We start from the raw sequence: 23166 nt of genomic DNA on the forward strand, positions 1-23166 counted from the left end.
TTTCATTTTAATTTTAATGGTTTTCCAGCCTAATAGCTACTCTATTTTATTTGTCACTCATTTATTTTTACTAATCTCTTGATCAATGTATGAATTTAGAAAAATAGAGTATATGTCCATGATTATGATGATTATAATAGTTACAAAATTTTAACAATATTTTAAGGTGGTGTTAAAATTAAAGTTGATTTTTTTTTTATATTTTCGTAATATTTTTTTAAATATTAAAATTATATAAATACAATGCCAAAGGAACATTAGGAAAATGTATAAAAAGTGTTGCAATTTGCGGCTAATTTTTTTGGTAATGGATTCAAGGAGTGTGTTATGCATAGTTATAAAAAATTGGTGTGTTTTTGGTGGAATATAGAGATAATTTTTGTGAGTAAACCATCATTTCTATTCAAGAAAGTTAAATACGCTGACATATCTACTTATAGAAGACGGAAATTATCATTTGTACCCATAAAAATGGTTTTTGCAAGTAAAATTATTCAAATCTTAAAAAATTAAGTAAAATTCTTAAACTACTATTCTCTCCTCCACTACTATCATCGTCTCCTCTCCCCTCTCTCTCTCTCTCTCTCAATGTTCTTAGCAATCTAATCCTAATATCGACCACATCGCCGTTCACTATCACCGCCTCACCTTCCTTCTCAACCGTCACCCTAATCCTTTTGCCGTACACTCTCCTATCGATGTCGGTCGCGACTCAACAACACTAGCATAATCATCTATCGCAAACTCAGCGAGCAGTGTGAGCGATCCGTTTTCATCATCCTCGCCATCTTCCATCACCGTCAAGCTTAACTGTCTGGCCTCGGAATTTAACACCCCAACGGAATTCATAGAGCGCGTGAAGAGGCTTCTGCATTATGCATCTTTGCTTCTACCATTTGACGATTCGGATCGGATTTCAGAGAACTGGATTGGTTTTTTTTTTTGCACACACACTCAAAGGCTGTGACTTTTTTCAAGAGTTGATTGAAAAATGGTGTCTGAGAACGACCCAGTTGAGTCCTTTTTCAATTCCATTCAAGTTGTGAAGGGATCGCTGTCACCTTTAGAAGTGGGTATTCGAAAAGCGGCAAAGGATCTTGAGTACTGCTTCCTGTCAGGGCACAAGAATAAGGGCACAAAAGGTATTTGTTTGATTGTCCAAGTGAAGCAAGGTGGCGAATTTTAGATCTGTGATGTGACGAAGAAGAGAGGGTTGTCAATGAAGATTCTCTTGAAGGCTTTTTTGAGGTATTTTCTCACAGAACTCAGTGAGTGATAATGGGATGTGAATGTGAATGGCGATGAGGTGGATAAGAAGGGAGACGGATCTTCTTCTTGCACCAATTGCTTGAAGTTTGTGGTCTTTGCTGGTTAATGGTTTCCTTCAAGCTCTCCCAACTCCTTTAAACGCTGGTAGGCAGTGACGGATCCAGAAATTTTAGGTCGTGGGGGCAAATATATAGCACATAAAAATAACAAAAAAAATCGTATAAACATATCAAAACATATAAAAATAAATAACATGAGAATATTAAATAATTTTTTATTTATTAATTATCAATATTGATATATTAATAACTAATAACATAGTTATTAATTCAATTTTTTATAAATTAACTACATCAATAATAATAAAAAATTTAAGTAAAAAATTTAAGAATATAAATTTCAATTAAATAAATTCTTAATTTATAATGCTATAGCTAGTAATGTTTTATTTTTATTAAATTGATTTAATGAATATTTTTATTTTATAATTTTAAATAAAAATTAGAGTTTAATTTTGATGTACTGACGATATAAAATATTTTATATGGTTGTTTAATTGCGTATATTCTTTTAGATAATTATTTACACGATTAATGTAAAAAATAATTTTTTTTATGACATGACATTACATAATTGGATACACGTGTAAATTTATTTTATATTAATAACATATCAAAATTTAATTCTAAAAATTATATATATATATTGTTACGATGGGTAACCAGAGATTATTGGGTTGGATTCATTTGGCTGGCCCAATCGTTAGAATGAGGGAGTATCCAAGCGGATTGATGCTCCAAGGCCCTCGTTCGACTTCGATATGAGAGAATGGGGGTGGTACCTGCAAAGACACTCCGATGCCAAAGTCAGCAAAGGGGGCAAAACAGGTCTAGAGAGTATTAGGCTTAGTGATACCTGAGAAGTGTCAGTGTATTTATAGTGGTGAACCCATAACCACCGTTGGTGTAGTTCCGTTATTCATGGGGAATAACCGTCCGTTTATCTTAGGGAGGTTGAGATATGGCTCCAGGAAGTGGGTAGAGAGATTTTAGGGGTAGTTACTCATTTGAATGGGTGTTTATCTGCCAGCTAATCTTCGTCCCGACTTCTTTAGAGCAAGTCGAGGTAGGAACCGACTTCGTGGGGTGAAGGTCGGTATAGAGCGAGGCTTAATCCTTTGGATTGGGCCTTTCGTTTATACCTGGGCCTTATCATTGGGCCAGAGTATGAACAGTGCCCCTACTCGAGCCCAATTTCTTTTAAGATTTGGGTTCGAGTATTCTACTCGGGGTCGTAGCCGACTTGGGAGGGAACCGACGTGATCGTTCGGAACCGACGTGACTTTCGTGACTTTTGGTTTTCACAGTTACGTCTAATCAAACGTCGCGTCCGTTAGGGGTTCGCGTAGGTTTTAATTACCTTGGTAATGGTGCGCCCATTAATGACCACTTTCCGTTTTTACCATTGTACCCCTAACGTGCCTATAAATGCCTTCCCTCTCTTTCGTTGTTTCGTTTCTGCATTTTTCAAATTTTCTTTTCTTCTGTACGTGGGGCATTCTTTGTTTGAAGGCTTGTATATTCCTCTACCTTGTTTCCAGGCAAAGGTTAGCCCTTTTCTCCTCTTCTCTTTTATGAAATGCTTCTGTTTGCATGTCTTTATTCTTTAGATAGAGAGAAGTTGATTCGTAGGCTATGATTCCGTATTCCCCTTAGAGACCATGTTTTTTATTTTCTTTTCTTTTTCCTTTGTAGGTTTCACTCACCTTTTTAGGAAAAGAAATGTCTTCCGTAGAAATTCTTGCTCAGTGGGTTGATGTCACAGTCTTAGGAGAGGAACCTCTGGTTGACACTGATTTTATTACTGACCTTCGCACTCGTCACCGGCTCTGCACCTCTGATAAGGATGAGCCAAAGTATGAACTGCTTGCCCCGGGTCCGGAAGACCGGGTTTGTTTTGGGAGGGCTACTGAGACGGCCCCTCATTTCTTCTTTATGTATGAGAGCATGATTACCCGTTTGGGTGTTTTCCTTCCATTTTCTGATTTCGAGATTGCTATTTTACGTCGCTGCTATGTTGCACCTACCCAGCTTCACCCCAATTCCTGGGGTTTTTTGAAAATCTACCAGTTTATCAGCCATGCTTTAGACTTTCCGACTTCTTTGAGAATTTTCTTTCATCTCTTCCACATGACCAAGCCCTTCAGTGGGCAAAATAATAAGCAACAATGGGTGTCTTTCCGAGCTATACAAGGTCGAAGAGTTTTCACCCTTTTTGATGAATCCTTTCATGACTTCAAAAATTATTTTTTCAAAGTTCAAGGCGTAGAGGGTCACCACCCCTTTTTCTTGGATGAGAATTCTTCCCCTCGCTTTCCCTTGTACTGGTTAGAGGCTTCCCCCTGTGAGAAATATGGTTTGGAGGATCTGGATGAGGTGGAGGCAGCCATTGTAGGGTTCCTCCGAGAAGTATGGGGGAGGGCCCCATATCTGGATACCAAAAAATTTCTCCAGGGGTCGTCGTCTTTTGTCCAGACACAACTAGGTAGCTTTTATCTACTTTGTTTCCGACTTGTTTCTACCGACTTTACCGACTTGTTTTACTAATCGTTTTCTTTTGCAGAGATGGCGAGGAAGAATTCCAATGAGTCTTACCAGAGAGTCCAGGAGGCCAAGGCGAGGTCTCACGCCAGAACCGGTGGTGCCAGGGTAACTAGCTCTTCTCTTCCTCTTCCTCCCCCTTCTTCCCGAAATTTGGGGACTCCTTCTCAACCCATTGTTATTCCTGCTTCGGCTTCTTCTCAGCCGTCCCCTCCTCCCCGATCTTCTCCTGAGCTAGAGAGGAAGAAGCGCAAGGCTTTAGAGTCTGGCTCTTCTTTTGAAGGTGAGGCTAAGGTGGATGCTCCTGCATTTATCCGAAAGTTCATCTATCCCCATACCCATATAGGTATGGATGATGTTTCTATTCGGAACCACCTCACTATTCTGGCTGAGGAGAGCATCAGGGCGGCGGGGATTTGTGCCAAGTTTCTTGATATTTTTGAGAAGACTCCTCTTAGCTCTCTAGGTTCAACCTCTAAGGTTGAAGAGTTGGAGGGAAGGCTTCTCATATATCAGGAACATGAGAAGGAGTTGAAGAAGAAGGTTGCCAAATTGAAGGAGGAGAGGGATGGCCTCCGAGAGAAGGAGAGCAAGTTACAAGCCCTATGTAACATGGAGGAGGGCTTGAGAAAGAAGGCGCAGGAGAGTTATCAGAGTTTATTTGAGGACCTTGTGGCTGTAAGGAGGGACTTGTTGAACTCTCGGACTACCTATGCCGAGTTGGAGGACTCTATTGCTGAGGGGGCCGAGGAGGCCTGGAGGATTTTTAAGGAGCAGGTCGGAGTTCTTGCTCCCGACCTGGATCTCTCTCCTTTGGATCCTGACAAGGTCGTTATTGATGGTGCCATAGTTTATCCCCCAGCTCCCGAGGTCGTCACCGAGTCAGATTTGAAGACTCGCGGGCAGAGAATCATTGAGTCCCCTCCTCGTCAAAAGGATGTTCCGAGCTCCTCAAGACCTCACGGCGCCTCTTCTCCGACTCCTATGGGCACTTCTCTCCTTGGTTCTGATGGCGCTCCGACTCCTCTTCCCGACTCTGGTGGTGATCCGACTACTCCCTTCGGTCCTGGTGGTGATGCTCTTTAAAAATTTGTTGGCTATATGGGGGCCCGGCCTGTGGGTCCCCTCTTTTTTAACTCTTTATATTTGTGGTGGTGGTATGTTGACATTTGCCTTGGCCTTTTATGGCCGTAAACAAAAATATTTATAATTGCCCTTTTTTGGATAAGGGTTTTATTTAACAAAAAATACCCTTTTTGGTATAAGGGTTTCAGCTACCTTTTTGTGTGCATGCTTTTCTGATTTTGATTTTTCGAAGTCCCTTTAATCTTTTCTGAAAACCTTTTGCTTGTCTGTCTTTCTAAGCCTTTTCGCTTTAAGGACTTTAGGACAGCCTTTAAGCTTTTTCCTAGGTTTTTCGATCTCTTTTTTGTTATTCCTTATACTCAACTTTGTTTTATTGAGTTCTATGACTTAGGTTATTTTTGCGATGCGTTTTCTTTTCTACTTGGTTTTTCATTTCGACTTATGAGTCGGAATGTCTCTGAGTTTCTCACGATCAACTTTGATAACCTCTTTACACCGACTTGTACCTCGTCGTTTTATCCTGACGACCATCTAGGTCAGTTCATGGGATTTTCACGTTTTGTGGAGCTTAAGTCGGCGCGTTTCGTAGGAAGAAAAATAAACGAGAAAGAATTTATAAGAGATATTGTAAAAGATCTTTATTAATTTGGGAAGGTACTTTACTGCTACTAAGGGTTTTTAATAATCTTTTTCCCCTTAGCCTCTACTATGATGCCTCATTAAAAACCCTTCTTCAGAAAAAACCCTTTAATGTTTGGGAAAAAATCGTGAAGTTGGGAAAAGAGTACATCAGGGAGTAGAGTTTGCTTTTAACTATAGTACCTTTTCATATTACAAGCATGCCACGATCTTGGTAACTCGGCGCCGTTTAGGTCGGTCACCTTATAATAACCTTTTCCTAAGACCTCGCTAACTTTGTAGGGTCCTTTCCAATTGGCAGCGAGTTTTCCTTCCCCCGATTTGTTGACTCCTATGTCGTTTCTGATTAAGACCAGATCGCTTAGTGCAAAATTTCTTCGAATGACTTTCTTGTTGTATCTGGTAGCCATCCTTTGCTTCAGCGCTGCTTCTCTTATCTGGGCTTGTTCTCGGACTTCGGGGAGCAACTCTAGCTCCTCTTTGTGCCCCCTGTATGTTTCGGATTTCATCATAGAGAATCACTCTTGGGCTTTGCTCACTGATTTCTACTGGTATCATAGCTTCTACCCCATAGACAAGTCGGAAGGGTGTTTCTCCAATTGCAGATTAGGGTGTCGTCCGATAATCCCACAGCACTTGGGGGAGCTCTTCTGTCCAGGCTCCTTTTGCATCTTGTAGTCTTTTCTTTAGCCCTGCCAATATGACTTTGTTGGCTGCCTCGGCTTGTCCATTTGCTTGTGGGTGTTCCACCGAGGTGAACTGGTGTTTGATTTTCATACTGGCCACTAGGCTTCTGAAGGTGGAATCGGTGAACTGGGTTCCATTATCTGTGGTAATGGAGTGAGGTATCCCATACCTTATAATGATATTCTTGTAGAGGAACCTCCGACTTCTCTGGGCGGTGATGGTGGCCAATGGTTCTGCTTCTATCCACTTTGTGAAGTAGTCTATTCGCACAATTAAGTATTTGACTTGCCCTGGCGCTTGGGGAAAAGGACCTAACAAATCCATTCCCCATTTTGCGAAGGGCCATGGAGAAGTTATACTAATGAGCTCCTCGGGGGGAGCTACGTGGAAATTTGCATGCATTTGGCAAGGTTGGCATTTTTTCACAAATTCTGTGGCATCTTTCTGCAAGGTCGGCCAGTAGAATCCAGCTCGGATTACTTTTCTGGCTAGCGACCTGGCTCTGAGATGGTTTCCGCAGATCCCATTGTGGACCTGCTCTAGCACTTCAGTGGTCCTTGAGGTCGGTACGCACTTCAACAATGGCGTTGATATTCCTCTTTTATAAAGGGTATTTTTCACCAGAGTGTAATATTGTGCTTCCCTCCGGATTTTCTTGGCCTCTTTTTCCTCTTTGGGGAGGATGTCGAATTTTAGGTATTCGACCAGAGGATTCATCCATCCGAGATTTAGCCCGGATACCTCAAGGACATCTTGTTTGCCCTCTGCTTTTACTACAGAGGGCTCTTGGAGAGTTTCCTGGATCAGGCCTCTATTATTCCCTCCTGGCTTAGTACTCGCTAACTTGGAGAGGGCGTCTGCTCTGCTATTGAGATCCCGAGTTATATGCTTAACTTCGGTTTCGGCAAAGCGTCCGAGATATTCCAGAGTTTTTTCCAGGTATCTCTTCATGTTTGGGTCTTTGGCCTGATACTCTCCATTTATCTGGGAGGTCACCACTTGAGAGTCACTGTATATCATCACTTTTGTCGCACTGACCTCTTCTGCCAGCTTCAATCCTGCAATCAGGGCTTCATATTCTGCCTGATTATTTGAAGCTGGGAATTCGAATTTGAGGGATACCTCTATTTGAGTTCCCCTTTCATCCGCCAGTATTATGCCTGTACCGCTTCCTGTTTTATTTGAGGATCCATCTACATAGAGTTCCCATGTAGTTGGCTTTTCCTCTTGGTCTCCTGTGTACTCAGCTATGAAGTCGGTAAGGCATTGGGCTTTGATTGCTGTCCGAGTTTCATAATTTAAATCGAACTCGGAGAGTTCTATTGCCCATTGAACCATTTTTCCCGCAACATCCGTCTTCTGGAGGATTTGATTCATGGGTTGGTTCGTTCGGACTCTTATTGTGTGTGCTTGAAAGTAAGGCCGTAGCCTTCGTGAGGCTATTACTAAGGAGTAGGCAAACTTCTCAAGTTTGTGGTACCTTAGCTCGGGGCCTTGTAGAACTTTGCTGATGAAGTAGACTGGATGCTGTCCGACCTCGTCCTCCTTTATCAGGGCTGATGCGACAGCTTTGTCTGCTACAGACAAATAAAGGACGAGATCTTCCCCGGCTAGAGGTCGGGTTAGGATTGGTGGTTGACTCAAGAACCTTTTAAACTCCTGGAATGCTTCTTCGCATTCCGGAGTCCATTTGAACTGGCATCCCTTTCTTAATAAAGAAAATATCGGAAGGGATTTGAGTGCTGATCCTGCCAAGAACCTGGAGAGGGCTGCAAGTCGGCCATTCAATTGCTGAACCTCTCTTAAGCAAGTCGGGTTCTTCATTTCCAGGATAGCTTTACACTTATCGGAATTTGCTTCAATCCCTCTCTGTGTTAGCATAAAACCTAGGAATTTTCCAGCCTCCACCGCGGAGGCACACTTTGCGGGATTTAGCCTCATCCCGTGTAGCCTTATGGTGTCGAAGACTTGCGAGAGGTCTGATAAGAGGTCGACTTCTTCCTTGGTTTTTACTAGCATGTCGTCGACGTAGACTTCCATTAAGCTCCCAAGGTGAGGGGCGAACACCTTATTCATCAGCCTTTGGTATGTGGCACCTGCATTTTTTAATCCAAATGGCATGACCACGTAGCAAAAATTAGCTCTGGGCGTGATGAATGATGTTTTCTCCTGGTCTGGCTTATACATCGGGATTTGGTTATATCCCGAGTAGGCGTCCATGAACGACAAGTATTGATATCTCGAGCTAGAGTCTACTAGGGTATCAATACTCGGGAGTGGATAAGGGTCTTTGGGACATGCTTTATTTAAGTCGGTGTAGTCAACACACATCCTCCAATTGCCGTTTTGCTTCTTGACTAGAACTACATTTGCTAGCCATATTGGATATTTAACTTCTCTAATGAAGCCGGCTTCTAGGAGTGCCTGAACTTGCTCTTCCACCACTAGAGCTCGTTCCAGGCCAAGCTTGTGCCTTTTCTGTTGTACAGGTCAGGATCCCGGATGTACCGAGAGCTTGTGGGACATGAGCTCGGGGTCTATCCCGGGCATGTCGGAAGCCTTCCAGGCGAAGAGGTCGGAATTGTCTCTTAGGAGCTTAGTCAACCCTTGCTTCAGGGTTTCCCCTAGGTCGGCTCCTATGCTGGTATTCTTCCATTCCTCTTCGCCGACCTGTATTTCTTCATTTTTTCCTCCTGGCTGTGGTCGTAGCTCTTCTTTGGCCCTTACACCACCGAGCTCTATGGTGTGAACCTCTTTGCCTTTTCCCCTCAGGTTCAGGCTTTCATTGTAACACTTTCTTGCCAACTTCTGGTCTCCCTGCACTGTTGCTATTCCCGCAGGTGTCGGAAATTTCATGCAAAGATGGGGGGTAGACACCACCGCTCCGAGTCGATTTAGGGTAGTTCTGCCGATTAGGGCATTGTATGCTGACCCTACGTCGATGACTATAAAGTCTATACTCAAAGTTTTGGATTTTTCCCCCTTTCCGAAGGTAGTGTGGAGGGGTATAAATCCTAGTGGTTTTATCGGCGTATCGCCTAGCCCGTACAAGGTGTTGGGATAGGCTCTTAACTCCTTTTCATCCAGCCCCAGTTTGTCAAACGCGGGCTTGAAAAGGATATCCGCCGAGCTTCCTTGATCTACTAGGGTTCTGTGGAGATGGGCATTAGCTAGGATCATAGTTATTACCACTGGATCGTCGTGTCCAGGGATTACTCCTTGCCCGTCCTCTTTTGTAAATGAGATAGTGGGGAGGTCGGATGATTCATTTCCGACCTGGTAGACTCGCTTGAGGTGTCTTTTGCGAGCGGACTTGGTGAGTCCCCCTCCCGTAAATCCGCCTGAGATCATATGTATATGTCTCTCCGGAGTCTGCGGTGGTGGGTCTCTTTTATCCGCATCGTCTCGCTTTCTCTTCCCATGATTGTTCGACCTTTTTATGAGATATCTGTCAAGTCGGCCTTCTCTGGCCAGCTTTTCTATCACATTTTTAAGGTCGTAACAGTCATTTGTCGAGTGACCATATATTTTATGGTACTCACAGTAGTCGCTGCGACTCACCCCTTTTTTATTTTTAATGGGCTTGGGAGGTGGCAGCCTTTCAGTATTGCAAATTTCTCTGTATACGTCCACTATAGAAACCTTTAGAGGAGTATAAGAGTGATATTTCCTGGGCCTGTCAGGACCGAGGTCTTCTTTCTTCTTGGGCTCCCTTTCTCTCTCTTTTATTGAGGGAAGGTGCCCAGGTCGCCAGTTCGACTCTCTCAGCCTGGCATTTTCCTCCATGTTGATGTATTTTTCAGCTCTTTCTTGTGCATCACTCAGGGAGGTGGGGTGCCTTTTTGATAGGACTGTGAGAAGGAACCTTCCCTAAGTCCATTTACTAGCCCTATAATGACTGCCTCGGTGGGCAGGTCTTGAATCTCTAAGCATGCTTTGTTGAACCTTTCCATATAATCTCGTAGAGGTTCTCCGACCTCCTGTTTTATTCCCAGGAGGCTCGGTGCATGCTTTACTTTATCTTTCTGAATGGAGAACCTCATCAGAAACTTCCTCGAGAGGTCCTCGAAGCTGGTGACCGACCTTGGAGAGAGACTATCGAACCACTTCATCGCTGCTTTCGATAAGGTGGTCGGAAAAGCTTTGTAGCGCGTTGCATCAGAAGCATCAGCCAGATACATCCGACTTTTAAAGTTGCTTAGATGATGCTTCGGATCGGTAGTTCCGTCATAGAGGTCCATATTGGGGTTTTTAAAGTTTTTTGGAACTTTTGCCCTCATTATGTCCTCACTGAAAGGGTCCTCCCCTCCCGGGGGCGACTCTTCTCGATCTTCACGGGAGTTCCAACCTCTGAGGGAGGATTCTAATTTTAAGAGTTTTTTTTCTAACTCTTTTCGTCGATCCATCTCCTCTCTTAGGTGCTTTCTATCTCCCTTTGTCGCTCCCATTCCTGTTCCAGCTGTTCCAAGCGACTTTGGTGGACATGGACTAGCCCCATTAGTTCAGTTGCGTGGGAAGGTCCATCCTTTTCTGACTTACGCCCCTCCGAGGAATTTGTCTTCGGATTTTTAAATCCGGAGGTTCCTTCCCTGTGTTGGTCGTTGGTTTCCTGGTGAAGGGTCAGGTCTGCGTCGTGGTTTCTGGTATCCAGATTCTCTTGTTCGGAATCTGATGCCACATGACCGTCTTCCTGTGACATGTCCGCCTTTACTGGTTGATCTCTCGGGTCCCCGGCAACGGCGCCAATGTTACGATGGGTAACCGGAGATTATTGGGTTGGATTCGTTTGGCTGGCCCAATCGTTAGAATGAGGGAGTATCCAAGCGGATTGATGCTCTAAGGTCCTCGTTCGACTTCGGTATGAGAGAATGGGGGGTGGTACCTACAAAGACACTTCGATGCCAAAGTCAGCAAAGGGGGCAAAACAAGTCTAGAGAGTATTGGGCTTAGTGATACTTGAGAAGTGTCAGTGTATTTATAGTGGTGAACCCATAACCACCGTTGGTGTAGTTCCGTTATTCATGGGGAATAACCGTCCCTTTATCTTAGGGAGGTTGAGATATGGCTCCAGGAAGTGGGTAGAGAGATTTTAGGGGCAGTTACTCATTTGAATGGGTGTTTATCTGCCAGCTAATCTTCGTCCCGACTTCTTTAGAGCAAGTCGAGGTAGGAACCGACTTCGTGGGGTGAAGGTCGGTATAGAGCGAGGCTTAATCCTTTGGATTGGGCCTTTCGTTTGTACCTGGGCCTTATCATTGGGTCAGGGTATGAACATATATATATATATATATATATATATATATATATATATATATATATATATATATATAGAAAGAGTTAGCTAACTTGTATCCTAAGAGAACATGTTTAGAGTATAATAATAAAAATTTTTTAAATTTTAATATAATTAGTATATTAAAAATAAAACAAAATCAATAATTTTTTGTCAAATATTTTTTTATGGTATTTTTAAAATTGGCTCTTATGCTATAGGTTAACAAAATTCTTAAAATATTTTAACACAAAATTTAATAGGTAATTTTTTTTAATGTGGGGGCAAGTATAATTTTTTAATGAGGATATATATATATATATATTTATACATATACTTTGGTATAGTTTTTCAAAATGTTAGTGGGGGCACTTGCCCCTACAACTTATATAGTGCATCCATTCGTGTTGGTAGGGGAGGAGACAGGGTTGAAGTTTTGGAAGAGGTGGAAGGTGAGGGGGAAGTGGAGCCTGTGGTTGAGATCAGAGTCGAAGAGGTGGAAGGAAGGAGAAAGGTGGTGATGGTGGTGGTGGTGATGGTAATGGCAGTAATGATAGTTGGTAGTTGGAGAAAAGAGTGGTGGTAGAATTTGGGACTGGAGTAGCTGAGAACATTGAGAGAGATAGAGAGAAAGAGAGAAAGAGAGAGAAATGGTAGTAGTGGTAGAATGAATGATAATTTGAAAATTTTATTTAATTTTTTAGGATTTGGATAATTTTGCTTGTAAAAGTCATTTTTATGGATAGATATGTAAGCGTTTCAACTTTATGGATAGAAATGATAGTTTACTCATTTTTTTAATTAAAAACTACAAATCAAAAATTCAGATTTGAGCAGGAGTAGAAAACCGAAGATTAAAAAATGGGTGGAGGTAAAAAACTGAGTATTAGTTTTAGATTAGGGTAAAAAATTGAAGGTCGTTTTTGGGTAAAAAGACAAATAAAAAATTTAGAAACCCCAAATCGGAGGGTCCAATTTGTTTGTTCAAATTTAGTATTAAAATATAAATTTGATCTTAAGATTTGTAATTTTTTTAAAAATAAAAATAAAAATTACAAATTTAATCTTCAAAGAAATAAAAAATACAAATCTAATCTTCATATTTATAATATTTATGTAAAATAAAAATAAATTAAATTTTTATATTATCAAAAAATATTACTTGCACTACACTACAAAAAGTAAAAAGCCACAATTTGCAAACAGACGAGGAAGAATTATTCTTGTTTGGACATAGTCATTGAAGTGAGGCCCAATGGACAACCTAATATTCTACAATATGTTGTGACTTGTATTGTGTGCCACTCATCTTGTAGTCTTGTTAGTCTTTTCATGTTTCAATTCTTCTACGTATTCATCCGAGTCATCATTATCCGTCAAAGATAATATCCGCACGTTCATCTATTCGATGTCTAAAATCTCAAAAGAAAAGTACAATTGTTATTTTTGAAAAACGTGAAAATACAATAATTATTTAAAAAATTTGGCTAACATCTATTTATGATAAGTTTATTATTAATAAAAAAAGTGAACTACCAAAAACGCCCTTAAATTATTCAATCACTAACAAAAAAGCACTTGAATTTTATTATCGACAAAAATACCTTTAAATAATTTAAAAATACAACAATACTTAACAGTAAACATATATTTTCAAAAAATATTTTAGAGATTGAATTTTGATGTGATTTTTTACAAGAATAATTAAAAAAATGAGATATTATTATTTTTAAAATTTGGTAATTTTTTTTAAGTATATATTTTTTTGTGATTTTTTAAAAGTATTATTAGTTGTTAACAAAAAAATTACAAAAAAAATATATACTCAACAAAAAATTACTAAATTTTAAGGATAATAATATATTATTTTTTTAATCATGCTTGCAAAAAATTGCATCAAAATTTAATTTCTAATGTATTTTTTGAGAAATACATATTTAATGTTAGATAATCTTACAAAAAAACTAACATTAAATATGTTTTCTCAAAAAATACATTAGAGATTGAATTTTGATATAATTTTTTACAAACATGATTATAAAAATGAGATATTATTATTCTTAAAATTTGGTAATTTTTTGTTATGTATATATTATTTTGTGATTTTTTAAAAGTATTATTGATTGTTAACAAAAAAATTATAAAAAAAAATATATACTTACTGAAAAATCACCAATTTTTATGAATAATAATATCTTATTTTTATAATCATGCTTGCAAAAAATTACATCAAAATTAAATCTCTAAGATATTTTTTGAAAATATATATTTACGGTTGGGTATTGTTGTGTTTTTAAATTATTTGAAGGCATTTTTGTCGATAATAAAATTCGAGTGCATTTTTGTTAGCGTTTGAATAATTCGGGGACGTTTTTGGTGGTTAACCCTAATAAAAAATTTAAAATATTTTTATTTAATAAATATAAAATAAATATATTAAAAATTTAAATTTTTTATGTTTTTTAATAAAATAAGATCTTTAAGTTCATTTATTCGATGCCTAAAACTTTAAAAGAAAAGTATAATTATTATTTTTGAAAAGAGTAAAAATACAATAATTTATTTTTATAAATTTATTATTAATAAATAATTTTAAATATTTTTATTTAATAAACATAAAATAAATATATTAAAAATTTAAATTTTTTATGTTTAAAAAGAAATTTAATTTATGTCTTTAGAAGACATATTAGCAATATTTTTATTTAATAAATATAAAATAAATATATTAAAAATTTAAATTTTTTATGTTTTTAATAAAATAAAATCTATTCGATGCCTAAAACTTTAAAGGAAAAGTATAATTGTTTTTTTTTTTTTTTTTTTACCAAAAGATAGGAGACTCGAACCCGCAATTTTTTAATTGAGTATGGGGAGACTATGCCATTTAAGCTATAATTCATTGGTAGAAAAGTATAATTGTTATTTTTGAAAAGAATGGAAATACAATAATTTATTTTTATAAATTTATTATTAATAAACATTTTTAAATATTTTTATTTAATAAACATAAAATAAATATATTAAAAATTTAAATTTTTTATGTTTAAAAATATTTTAATTTATGTCTTTAGAAGACATATTAGCAATATTTTTATTTAATAAATATAAAATAAATATATTAAAAATTTAAATTTTTTATGTTTTTAATAAAATAAAATCTTTAAGTTATGCTTAAAACTTCAAAAGAAAAGTATAATTGTTATTTTTGAAAAGAGTGGAAATACAATAATTTATTTTTATAAATTTATTATTAATAAAAAATTTTAATTTATGTCTTTAGAAGACATATTAGCTATATCCATGTTTAAATGAGACAACCTTAATTTTTAATTGTTAAAATAACCATTGTTAAAAAATGCCCCCATGCAGGATCGAACTACAGACCTTCAGTTTACAAGACTGACGCTCTACCACTGAGCTATAGGGGCTTATTCAATTTTATTTTCCTCCCATTACATTATTTATATAATCATATGAGATATTTAGCCATTTTGAAAGAAATACAAATTGCATGTGAACTCAAAAAATACTACTATGAGCACCACCGGTATGTCTATAGAGTAATGTTCTGAAAACCGCAAAATCTGAAAACCGGGCACAAAACGATTCGGACAAACATCAAAACCGCAAAATTTAAAAATCGAAATTGAACCGGCCGATAATCAGTCGGTCGAACCGAACCGTGATCCGGCCGGTTTTTTGGTTGGGCAGCAAAACGTTGCCGTTTCAACCTCTGAACCCTATAATCAAGGACGAAATCCCTAATTGCCTTCTCATCGAGCTTCACTGCTTCAGAAGTGAAGTGAAGGAGTGAACTGAGAACTGAGAACGCCTCTGGCCTCTCTGACTCTCACACGGGTTCTCATCACCTCCGTCGAGCCACCGCCGTCAATCCTTCGAACAGCCACCTAATCGCGCAGCAGCGGTCGTTCCTTCGACCAGTGACCTCCGTCGCGCAGCAGAAGGTTGTTCGTTGGAACAGCCACCTCCATCGCGCAGCCGCCGTCGTCCCTTCGAAGGTGCTCCACCACTGCTTGGTCACTCGGCGTCGCTGTCTCCCACTCTCCCTATTGCATGTTCTGTTGAAGCCTTGAAGGTGCCTTCGAGCTTCCAGAGTTCCAGGTAAATTTTTTTTAGTTATGATTGTTTGATACTTTGATTGAATAACTGTTGCATGTCTCTGCTCCTGATGAGTTTGATTGAGTAGTTCTTTGATTTTGTGAAGCTCTGTGAACTGAACTCACTGAAGTGTGACATGATGAACTCTGAAACTGTGAACTCTGAAACTGTGAAGTGTGAACTCTGTCTCCCTATTTTATTTTTCTTTGAACTGTAAACTGAACTGTGAACTTTGGTTAATAATTGTTGTTTACTGATTACTGAAACTGAACTGATTTTGCTTTGTTTACTGAACTGGATTTTGTATTTTGTTGAATAATTGTGAATAATTTTGAATAATTTTGGATGTTGTTTGTTGTGAACTTGAGAGTTGAGATTATTGGGTTGGATTTCTGGTAATGTTTAGGTATGGATGAAAGTATCAACCTTTTACTTCTGATATGTTGTTGCTCTGTTGTCTTTAATATTTTTTGTTTTATTGTGATTTTTTGTTCTTGAACTTGTTAATTTGATAATTTGCTAAATTGTTAGGTTGCTGTGATTTAATTTGTTGGATTTTTTTATTCAAGTTTTGTTGTTGTTTATTTGGTATACCTATTATCGTTCTTTAGATTATTGGGTTGCTGTGTTTCCTTTTTTAATTGTTAATTTGTTGATTTTTTAAATTGTTATTGTGATTCTTGGATATAGATTGCTTTTGTTTTTTGTTATTAGGTTGTTGGTTTTTTTATTCCAATCTTGCTCTCTTTAATTCATTAAATTATTGCTATTGTGATTCTTGTTGTTGAGATTGTTCTTGCTAGTGAGTAGTATTAATTTGGATTTGTTGAAATTTGTTAGACTATAACTATATTTGGTGTGTTTATAATAGAGGAATAGAGAAAGGGGCAGCTAGCATTGTTTCATTGATTGTTGTTTCAATTTTGCCTCTTCTCTGCTGCAAGAGGCTCACCCTCTCACTAATTCGATCTTCCTTCTTAATTGTTGTGAATTTGCTTGTTTTATTGATGGTTGAATTATTCACTCTATACCTTATACTTCCCCTAATTCAATATAATTGTTGAGTTTGCCTGCATGTATATGATATCAGTTTATTTATATTTATTATTTTATTATAAAACGATTTTTTCGGTTCAACCACGGTCGAACCGGTTGAACCTATAAACCAGTAAACCAGTAATTAAAACGGTTCGATGACCGGTTCGATTTTCAGAACCTTGCTATAGACCACAGTACCACACCATCATCACAAGGATCCAAACCAAAATCCCCAAAAAAAACATGGACAAAGGCACAAAAACTATATAATATGAATTATGCATTCATCCCTCATATATTATTCTTAAGGTTATGGGTTAACTCGTTTAATATTCGGGCCTCAATTGCGGAGGTGAATAGCAGCGGCTAATGGAGGTGTGACGGGAGTGAGTGGAAGAGCCTTTGGAGTTTGGCCCCCGTTTGTAATGCTTCCCCCTAATGGTCTTTCACCAGCGATCCTTTCCTTAAACCTTAATATCATCAATCAGCAATCACGGTGGCTCGATTCTTCGAAGGGAGGGGACGCCGGAACCGCTGTGGAGGTCGCAGGGAGCAGCAGCGCAGACCATCAACAGCACCGCCTACGATATAGTGTTCTGCGACTTGATAGGGACCAGAGAGAAGCCGCAGTGGAGTAAAAGTTGCAAGGGTAAGGGACCAGGGTATCTGGGTTGGGTTCTGGGTCAGTTTTAGGTTGTATCCTTGTAGCCCATCATGGGCTTTGTCCAAAAAAAAAATGACTTCTGTTTGTGTGTCACAGTAACAGTGTGTGTGTCAGATGCCAAAACAACCTCACCTATCCATTACCCAATACTGCAACGGATTTCCCCAAATTCCTTGTAGCCCATCATGGGCTTTGTCCAAAAAAAAAAAATGACTTCTGTTTGTGTGTCACAGTAACAGTGTGTGTGCCAGATGCCAAAACAACCTCACCTACCCATTACCCAATACTGCAACGGATTTCCCCAAATTCTGACACAGGTTCATCATTCCCTCAAATTCCGTATTCAAGTAACTACCTCCTTATTCCCTAATTCCTATACTTCAATTCTTTACCTCTAAATTTTGTAATTAACGCACGCTTTTTAGTTTTTTCGGTTGAATTTCTAAGTTTATTCCCTCCCACGAAATTCTTACCCTTTTTATTTTATTTATTTATTTTTACTCTGCTTTCTTGCTTCTTCTGCAGCACAATTCACCAAAATAACTGCGGTTTTGCGATTCTGTTGTTGGGAGTTTTGCTGATCAATGGAAGTTTTGCTGCCAAAACTTCCATCTTTCAAGTTCTCAAGCCCCATTTGTTGCTGTTCAATAAGCACTAGGAGCTCTTCTTATGTGAAATTCGGATTCCGTCGATTTTCTTCTCTATCTGTTTGTGCATCAACCGCTAATGAAGCTGTAGCTGAACCATCCCTTGGTTCCCCTTCTTTGGGGCACACCACAAGACCCCATTTTCCTATACTTCACCAGGTGACTATTTTCTTATCTTATCTTATCCTCGCTTTCATTTTTTTATCCTTTGTCATTTATGTTTAGCCTGTGAATGATTAGAAAATGTTTAGATAAGATGTTAGCTTTTTAATTTGATATAGTTGCTAGTTGTGATGCACAAGCACTTCATTTTTACTCATGTAGGCATGTATATGTATCATATACATATACCTTAACCTTCTTAAATTCATGACTAATTTCTAGAAAAGTGCCGTATTTATGAATCATATTCGATATTTGCATTCTTATCTGTGCAACATAGTTCGCAAGTTTAGACAAAGTTTAGACCCACTTTGACATTGTGGAAACATTGAAGCTACGAAAGATAGTCTCCTTGACTGCTCACTTACTGAAGCTTAAATGTTCTAATTTATCTTTTCGTCTTTGCTGTATGTTGTGATTGTGATTCACATCCCTAAAGCTTGCATTTCTTGTGTAACTCTTAGTTTATAGAGGAAGAATGTGTTCATTTGATGGATGAGATCTACAACTTTTTGCCAAACCTTAGTCAATGGTTAAACACCTAATTCTCATATCAAACAATCGCTAAGTATTGTAGTAAAGTAATGTGAATAGTTATAGAATGCTTGAATTCCAATGCAAAAGAAATGTGGTTCAAAGGTTACTCTTCATTAATAAAAAAATTAAAAAAATGGTGAAAAAGTCACTCCATATGTTATTCTTTAACATCATAAAGTTGTGATACTCTCAAACTCAATTCGCAGGAAGTAAATGGCTCAAAACTTGTTTACTTAGACAATGCAGCAACTTCTCAGAAGCCTACCGTTGTTTTGAAGACACTGCAAAGCTACTACGAAGCATACAATTCGAATGTACATCGGGGCATACATTTCTTGAGGCAAGTATAGTGTAATATTAATAACTAAAATTCTAATTGCATAATTTGGTTGTATGTTTTATCTTGCACAATTTTTTATGAATACAGTGCAAAGGCCACGGATCAGTATGAAGCAGCTAGAAGGAAGGTTGCAAGTTTTATAAATGCTTCTGACTCCAGTGAAATTGTATTTACGAGAAATGCTACTGAAGCTATCAATCTAGTGGCTTATTCTTGGGGCTTGTCAAATTTAAAAAGAGATGATGAGGTATTTAATGATAGAGTAATGTTATACATCCAAGTCTTTTTATGAACCAAGTCCAACCAAGTTAAACAATAAGACTTGGAGTAATGCTATCTATAATATAATTGACTTTTGTTGATGTTAGACCAACTTGGTTAACAAAAATCATTTGGATGTGTAGCATTATTCTTAATGATATATATCTTTATGAATGTCAAATAACATAATTGTTCAAAAGCCTGAGATCATTTTGTGTGTCTTCTTAAGTTTTGAAGAAAGTATTAAGGATTAATTTGAATTTGCAAAAGGAATTCAATAATAGAAATTTGAATATCAAGAAACATTGGGTATCTTTTAGTTAATTAAATTTCCCTAGTCTTGGTGTCCTTGTTAATGTTTGTGTTCCACCATTATGTCCAAATCTTGCCCTCATCAAATCCTCCATTCTATATATATATTCTTACAGATTATACTTACGGTTGCTGAACATCACAGTGCGATTGTTCCTTGGCAACTACTAGCTCAAAAAGTTGGGGCTGTTTTGAAATTTGTGAACTTAAACCAATATGAAATTCCAGATATGGACAAATTGAAAGAACTGCTGTCAAGGAAGACCAAGTTAGTTGTTGTCCATCATGTTTCAAATGTGCTTGGTATGTTTCTTATTTCTTATTATGTTTCTTTGTGTTGATTGAACAATACTTCAATATGTATACCATCAAAGATCATGTGCCTCTTGGGTTGATGGCTTGATGAACTTTTTATGTCACAAGAAGGTCACTAGGTTTCTAAGCTTTCTATATGGCATACTCAATGTTCTTCCGCAAAACTTTTCAAATTAGGTATCACTTAGCGTTGAACATTCCAAATTAGTATTTTCCCCCTCATTGAACTTGAAGAAACATATTAGGTATGAAAAGGTAAGAGACGAAACCTATTACTAGGAGAGTCAATTCCAAAACAGCCAGGCTGCTGAAAGGATTGTCTTTAGTTTAAATGGGAGCTCTATGTCTCACAGAGGCTGATAAGTGGCGCTTGTATCAGCATTCTGTAGGGTTTGGTTTAATCACACTTTTAAGAACAGAGAGTTTACTTTGCAAATGAATTTGTAAAGTGGTCCTTAATGGAGTATGAAGTGGCAATCCAAAACTTATTCTATAATGGAATCCACAAAATCTGGTTATTCTATAAGTTAAAAAAAATCTTATTAATATCAAGCAGAAACTAATGCTTAGCGCAGTACTCAATTCCATTACAACCTTAATAAGGTTAAATATCAGTGCATACATCGTATATGAACTGTAACAGCATCCTAATTTCTCTTGCTGTGTTTTTTCAATTTTTAGACTTCTATTTTATGCAGCATTGCAGCTGGTAGTACTTGTTGCTCACTTTTGGAGTTTATAGCTAAAATGAACTAGTTTTGATATATTTGTACAGCTTCGGTACTTCCTGTTAGAGATATTGCTAACTGGGCTCATGATGTTGGAGCAAAAGTGCTTGTAGATGCCTGTCAGAGTGTTCCACACATGACAGTTGATGTTCACAGCCTCAATGTTGATTTTCTTGTTGCTTCTTCTCACAAGGTTAGGATTGTTAACTTATTTTTGCTTGTATTTCTTTGGAACAATTATAATAAGTTTGTCAAATACTTCTTCCAGATGTGTGGGCCTACAGGTGTTGGATTCTTATATGGTAAAATAGACCTCTTGTCGTCCATGCCTCCCTTTTTAGGTAAGTAATTAGACATGGTATTTCCCTTGTGTCTTCTCGTTCAAATAGGAAATGACTATAAAATAAAATTGAAGCCCTATTTTTTTTTTGGAACCATGATTAATGATATTGTCTTTTGAAGCTAATATACTGATGGCAACCTCGGCCTTTTCTTTGTCTAGGTGGTGGTGAAATGATTTCAGATGTATTTCTTGATCATTCAACTTATGCTGAACCTCCATCCAGGTTTGTGAACTTGCTTTTCCCCGACTCTTATCTTATGGATAGTCTTATGTGACCTTGGGTGGAGATCACAAGTTTGATGAAGAGAATTTGTGGTTCTATTAATTTGCATGTCTATGTCTAATAATTTCTTTGCTTCTATGTTTTTAAAATTAACTCTGGTCAGTGTTACTGACAGATTTTAACTTCTCAATCCTTTAACTTCAAAAGGATCAACCATCTACAGTTACTGTTAGTAATAGATAATAAGTGATAGATAATATGTAGTTGTTGTTCTCTTTGCAACTTTTTTCTGTTTGGCATACTATTAGTTGACTCTGTCTAATTATTCGATGCACTCTGATTGTCCTAGATTTGAGGCCGGAACACCAGCAATTGGGGAAGCAATTGGTTTAGGAGCAGCAATTGATTACTTATCTGGGATTGGTATGCAAACCATACATGATTATGAGGTAACTTAGGCTTCAATCTTTTAAAGGACAAGCTATTTTATGATTCAAAGAACAAGAAAGATACATGCTATGAATTTATCAAAAGCATTAGCAAGCTTGATGTTCCTCTTAACTTTTTTCTCTTTCTTTTGGGGGGACAACCCAAAAAGGAAAACTGATAGAAATGGTTAACAAAATGCGTTCTAAATGAAAATGATCTGTGCTTATGTGAGAGAAACTGCACTGTAAATTAAGTTTGATAAATCTTTCTACGCATGTGCTTAGTCACATATGTTGATGTTAACAGTTTGTCTGGTGCAAGGTTAACTATTTTGATTCCAATGAAATGTGAAATTTCACAGGTGGAGCTGGGAAGATATCTTTATGAAAGGCTCCTTTCAATCCCAAATATTCGCATCTATGGGCCGGCACCTTCAGAAAAAATTAAACGAGCTGCACTTTGTTCTTTCAATGTTGAAAATATTCACGCAACCGATCTTGCAACATTTCTTGATCAACAGGTAAGAGGATAAAATGACCATCCCCAGTCCCCACACGCAAAGTTCTCTAAGAACCATTTTTTTCAAGAAAGAAGCTATAGATAGCAATCATGATGATCTTTTGCAATTGTATGCCTGCTAAAAAAACGTACTATTTAGCATTTTTGGAATTATGATCAGCATTGCATTGAGCATGTTTGGAAATTATTTGTCTTGAATTGCAATTGATGATGTAACATCTTTTCAGCATGGAGTGGCTATCAGATCGGGTCACCATTGCACCCAACCCCTCCATCGGTACTTGGGAGTCAATGCAAGTGCACGTGCAAGTCTCTATTTCTATAACACTAAGGAGGATGTTGACAATTTTATCCAGGCCCTCAATGACACAGTTAACTTCTTCAGTTCATTCAAGTAATCAGAATGTATTGTTATGTAAATCAATTTTTCTTTTTGTATGTCATCTCACTGTTAGGTCAATTGGTAGGGACGTGCTATCTCAATGTTCTTGAATTAAATTCCTTCTAATGATCTTAGTGGTGGAGGCGTCTTTTAAATTTTGGGTTTCATTGTCTAAATTGTGGAACACCACATCATCAACCTCCTAAACTTGTATGTATAATAAAATTGATGCTGAATTTCAGTATCGAAACAAAAGAATGATGCTTAGGCATTGTTTTATACCTAGTCAATATTTAAAATCAATTGTAGCTTATTGGAAGTTGGAACAGGTACACATTTGAGCACAAGAGATGTTTATTAAAATTTAAAATTTCTGATACTTTTATGAACTTTATTCGTTCACAAGGATGTTAATCCATACTGTCAAAAAAAAAAAAAAAATAGATGTTAATCTATGAGAGATGATGTGTTATATTGTCAAGCAGCACAGGCAATGGAGAGCCCTGTAAATTCAAAATTCAAAGACATGCACCAAAAAATCTATTCTATATATGTTATTGATTTCTGTCGAGTTATTTTGGTTTCTTAAAA

At 37.6% G+C, this 23166-nt stretch overlaps 1 protein-coding gene and 1 non-coding gene across 8 annotated transcripts; one reads left to right on the forward strand and one right to left on the reverse strand.

The window, feature by feature from the left end:
• Positions 1-14912: 14912 nt before the first annotated feature.
• TRNAT-UGU (transfer RNA threonine (anticodon UGU)) lies at positions 14913-14984 on the reverse strand. Its single transcript has one exon. It is a non-coding gene; the product is annotated as a tRNA-Thr (tRNA).
• Positions 14985-15327: 343 nt separating this feature from the next.
• LOC107626940 (cysteine desulfurase 1, chloroplastic) lies at positions 15328-22860 on the forward strand. Of its 7 annotated transcripts, XM_088504965.1 has the most exons (13): positions 15521-15678; positions 17074-17362; positions 17474-17724; positions 17903-18183; positions 18930-19063; positions 19151-19310; positions 19753-19939; positions 20727-20872; positions 20948-21020; positions 21182-21245; positions 21595-21694; positions 22036-22194; positions 22421-22860. In XM_088504965.1, the coding sequence occupies exons 4-13, from the start codon at positions 17962-17964 to the stop codon at positions 22589-22591; spliced, it is 1416 nt and encodes a 471-aa protein (XP_088361091.1). In that variant the 5' UTR covers positions 15521-15678; positions 17074-17362; positions 17474-17724; positions 17903-17961; the 3' UTR covers positions 22592-22860. The 7 variants fall into 7 exon arrangements, with proteins under 7 accessions (XP_088361092.1, XP_016185310.2, XP_088361097.1 ...); XM_088504966.1 differs by lacking the exon at positions 17074-17362 and having other exon boundaries at positions 15328-15678; positions 17611-17724; XM_088504971.1 differs by lacking the exon at positions 17474-17724 and having other exon boundaries at positions 15350-15678; positions 17066-17362.
• Positions 22861-23166: the final 306 nt, after the last annotated feature.

This window comes from Arachis ipaensis, chromosome B2 (assembly GCF_059453495.1).
Source record: "Arachis ipaensis isolate K30076 ecotype BB chromosome B2, ASM5945349v1, whole genome shotgun sequence".
Classification (NCBI taxonomy): Eukaryota; Viridiplantae; Streptophyta; class Magnoliopsida; order Fabales; family Fabaceae; genus Arachis; species Arachis ipaensis.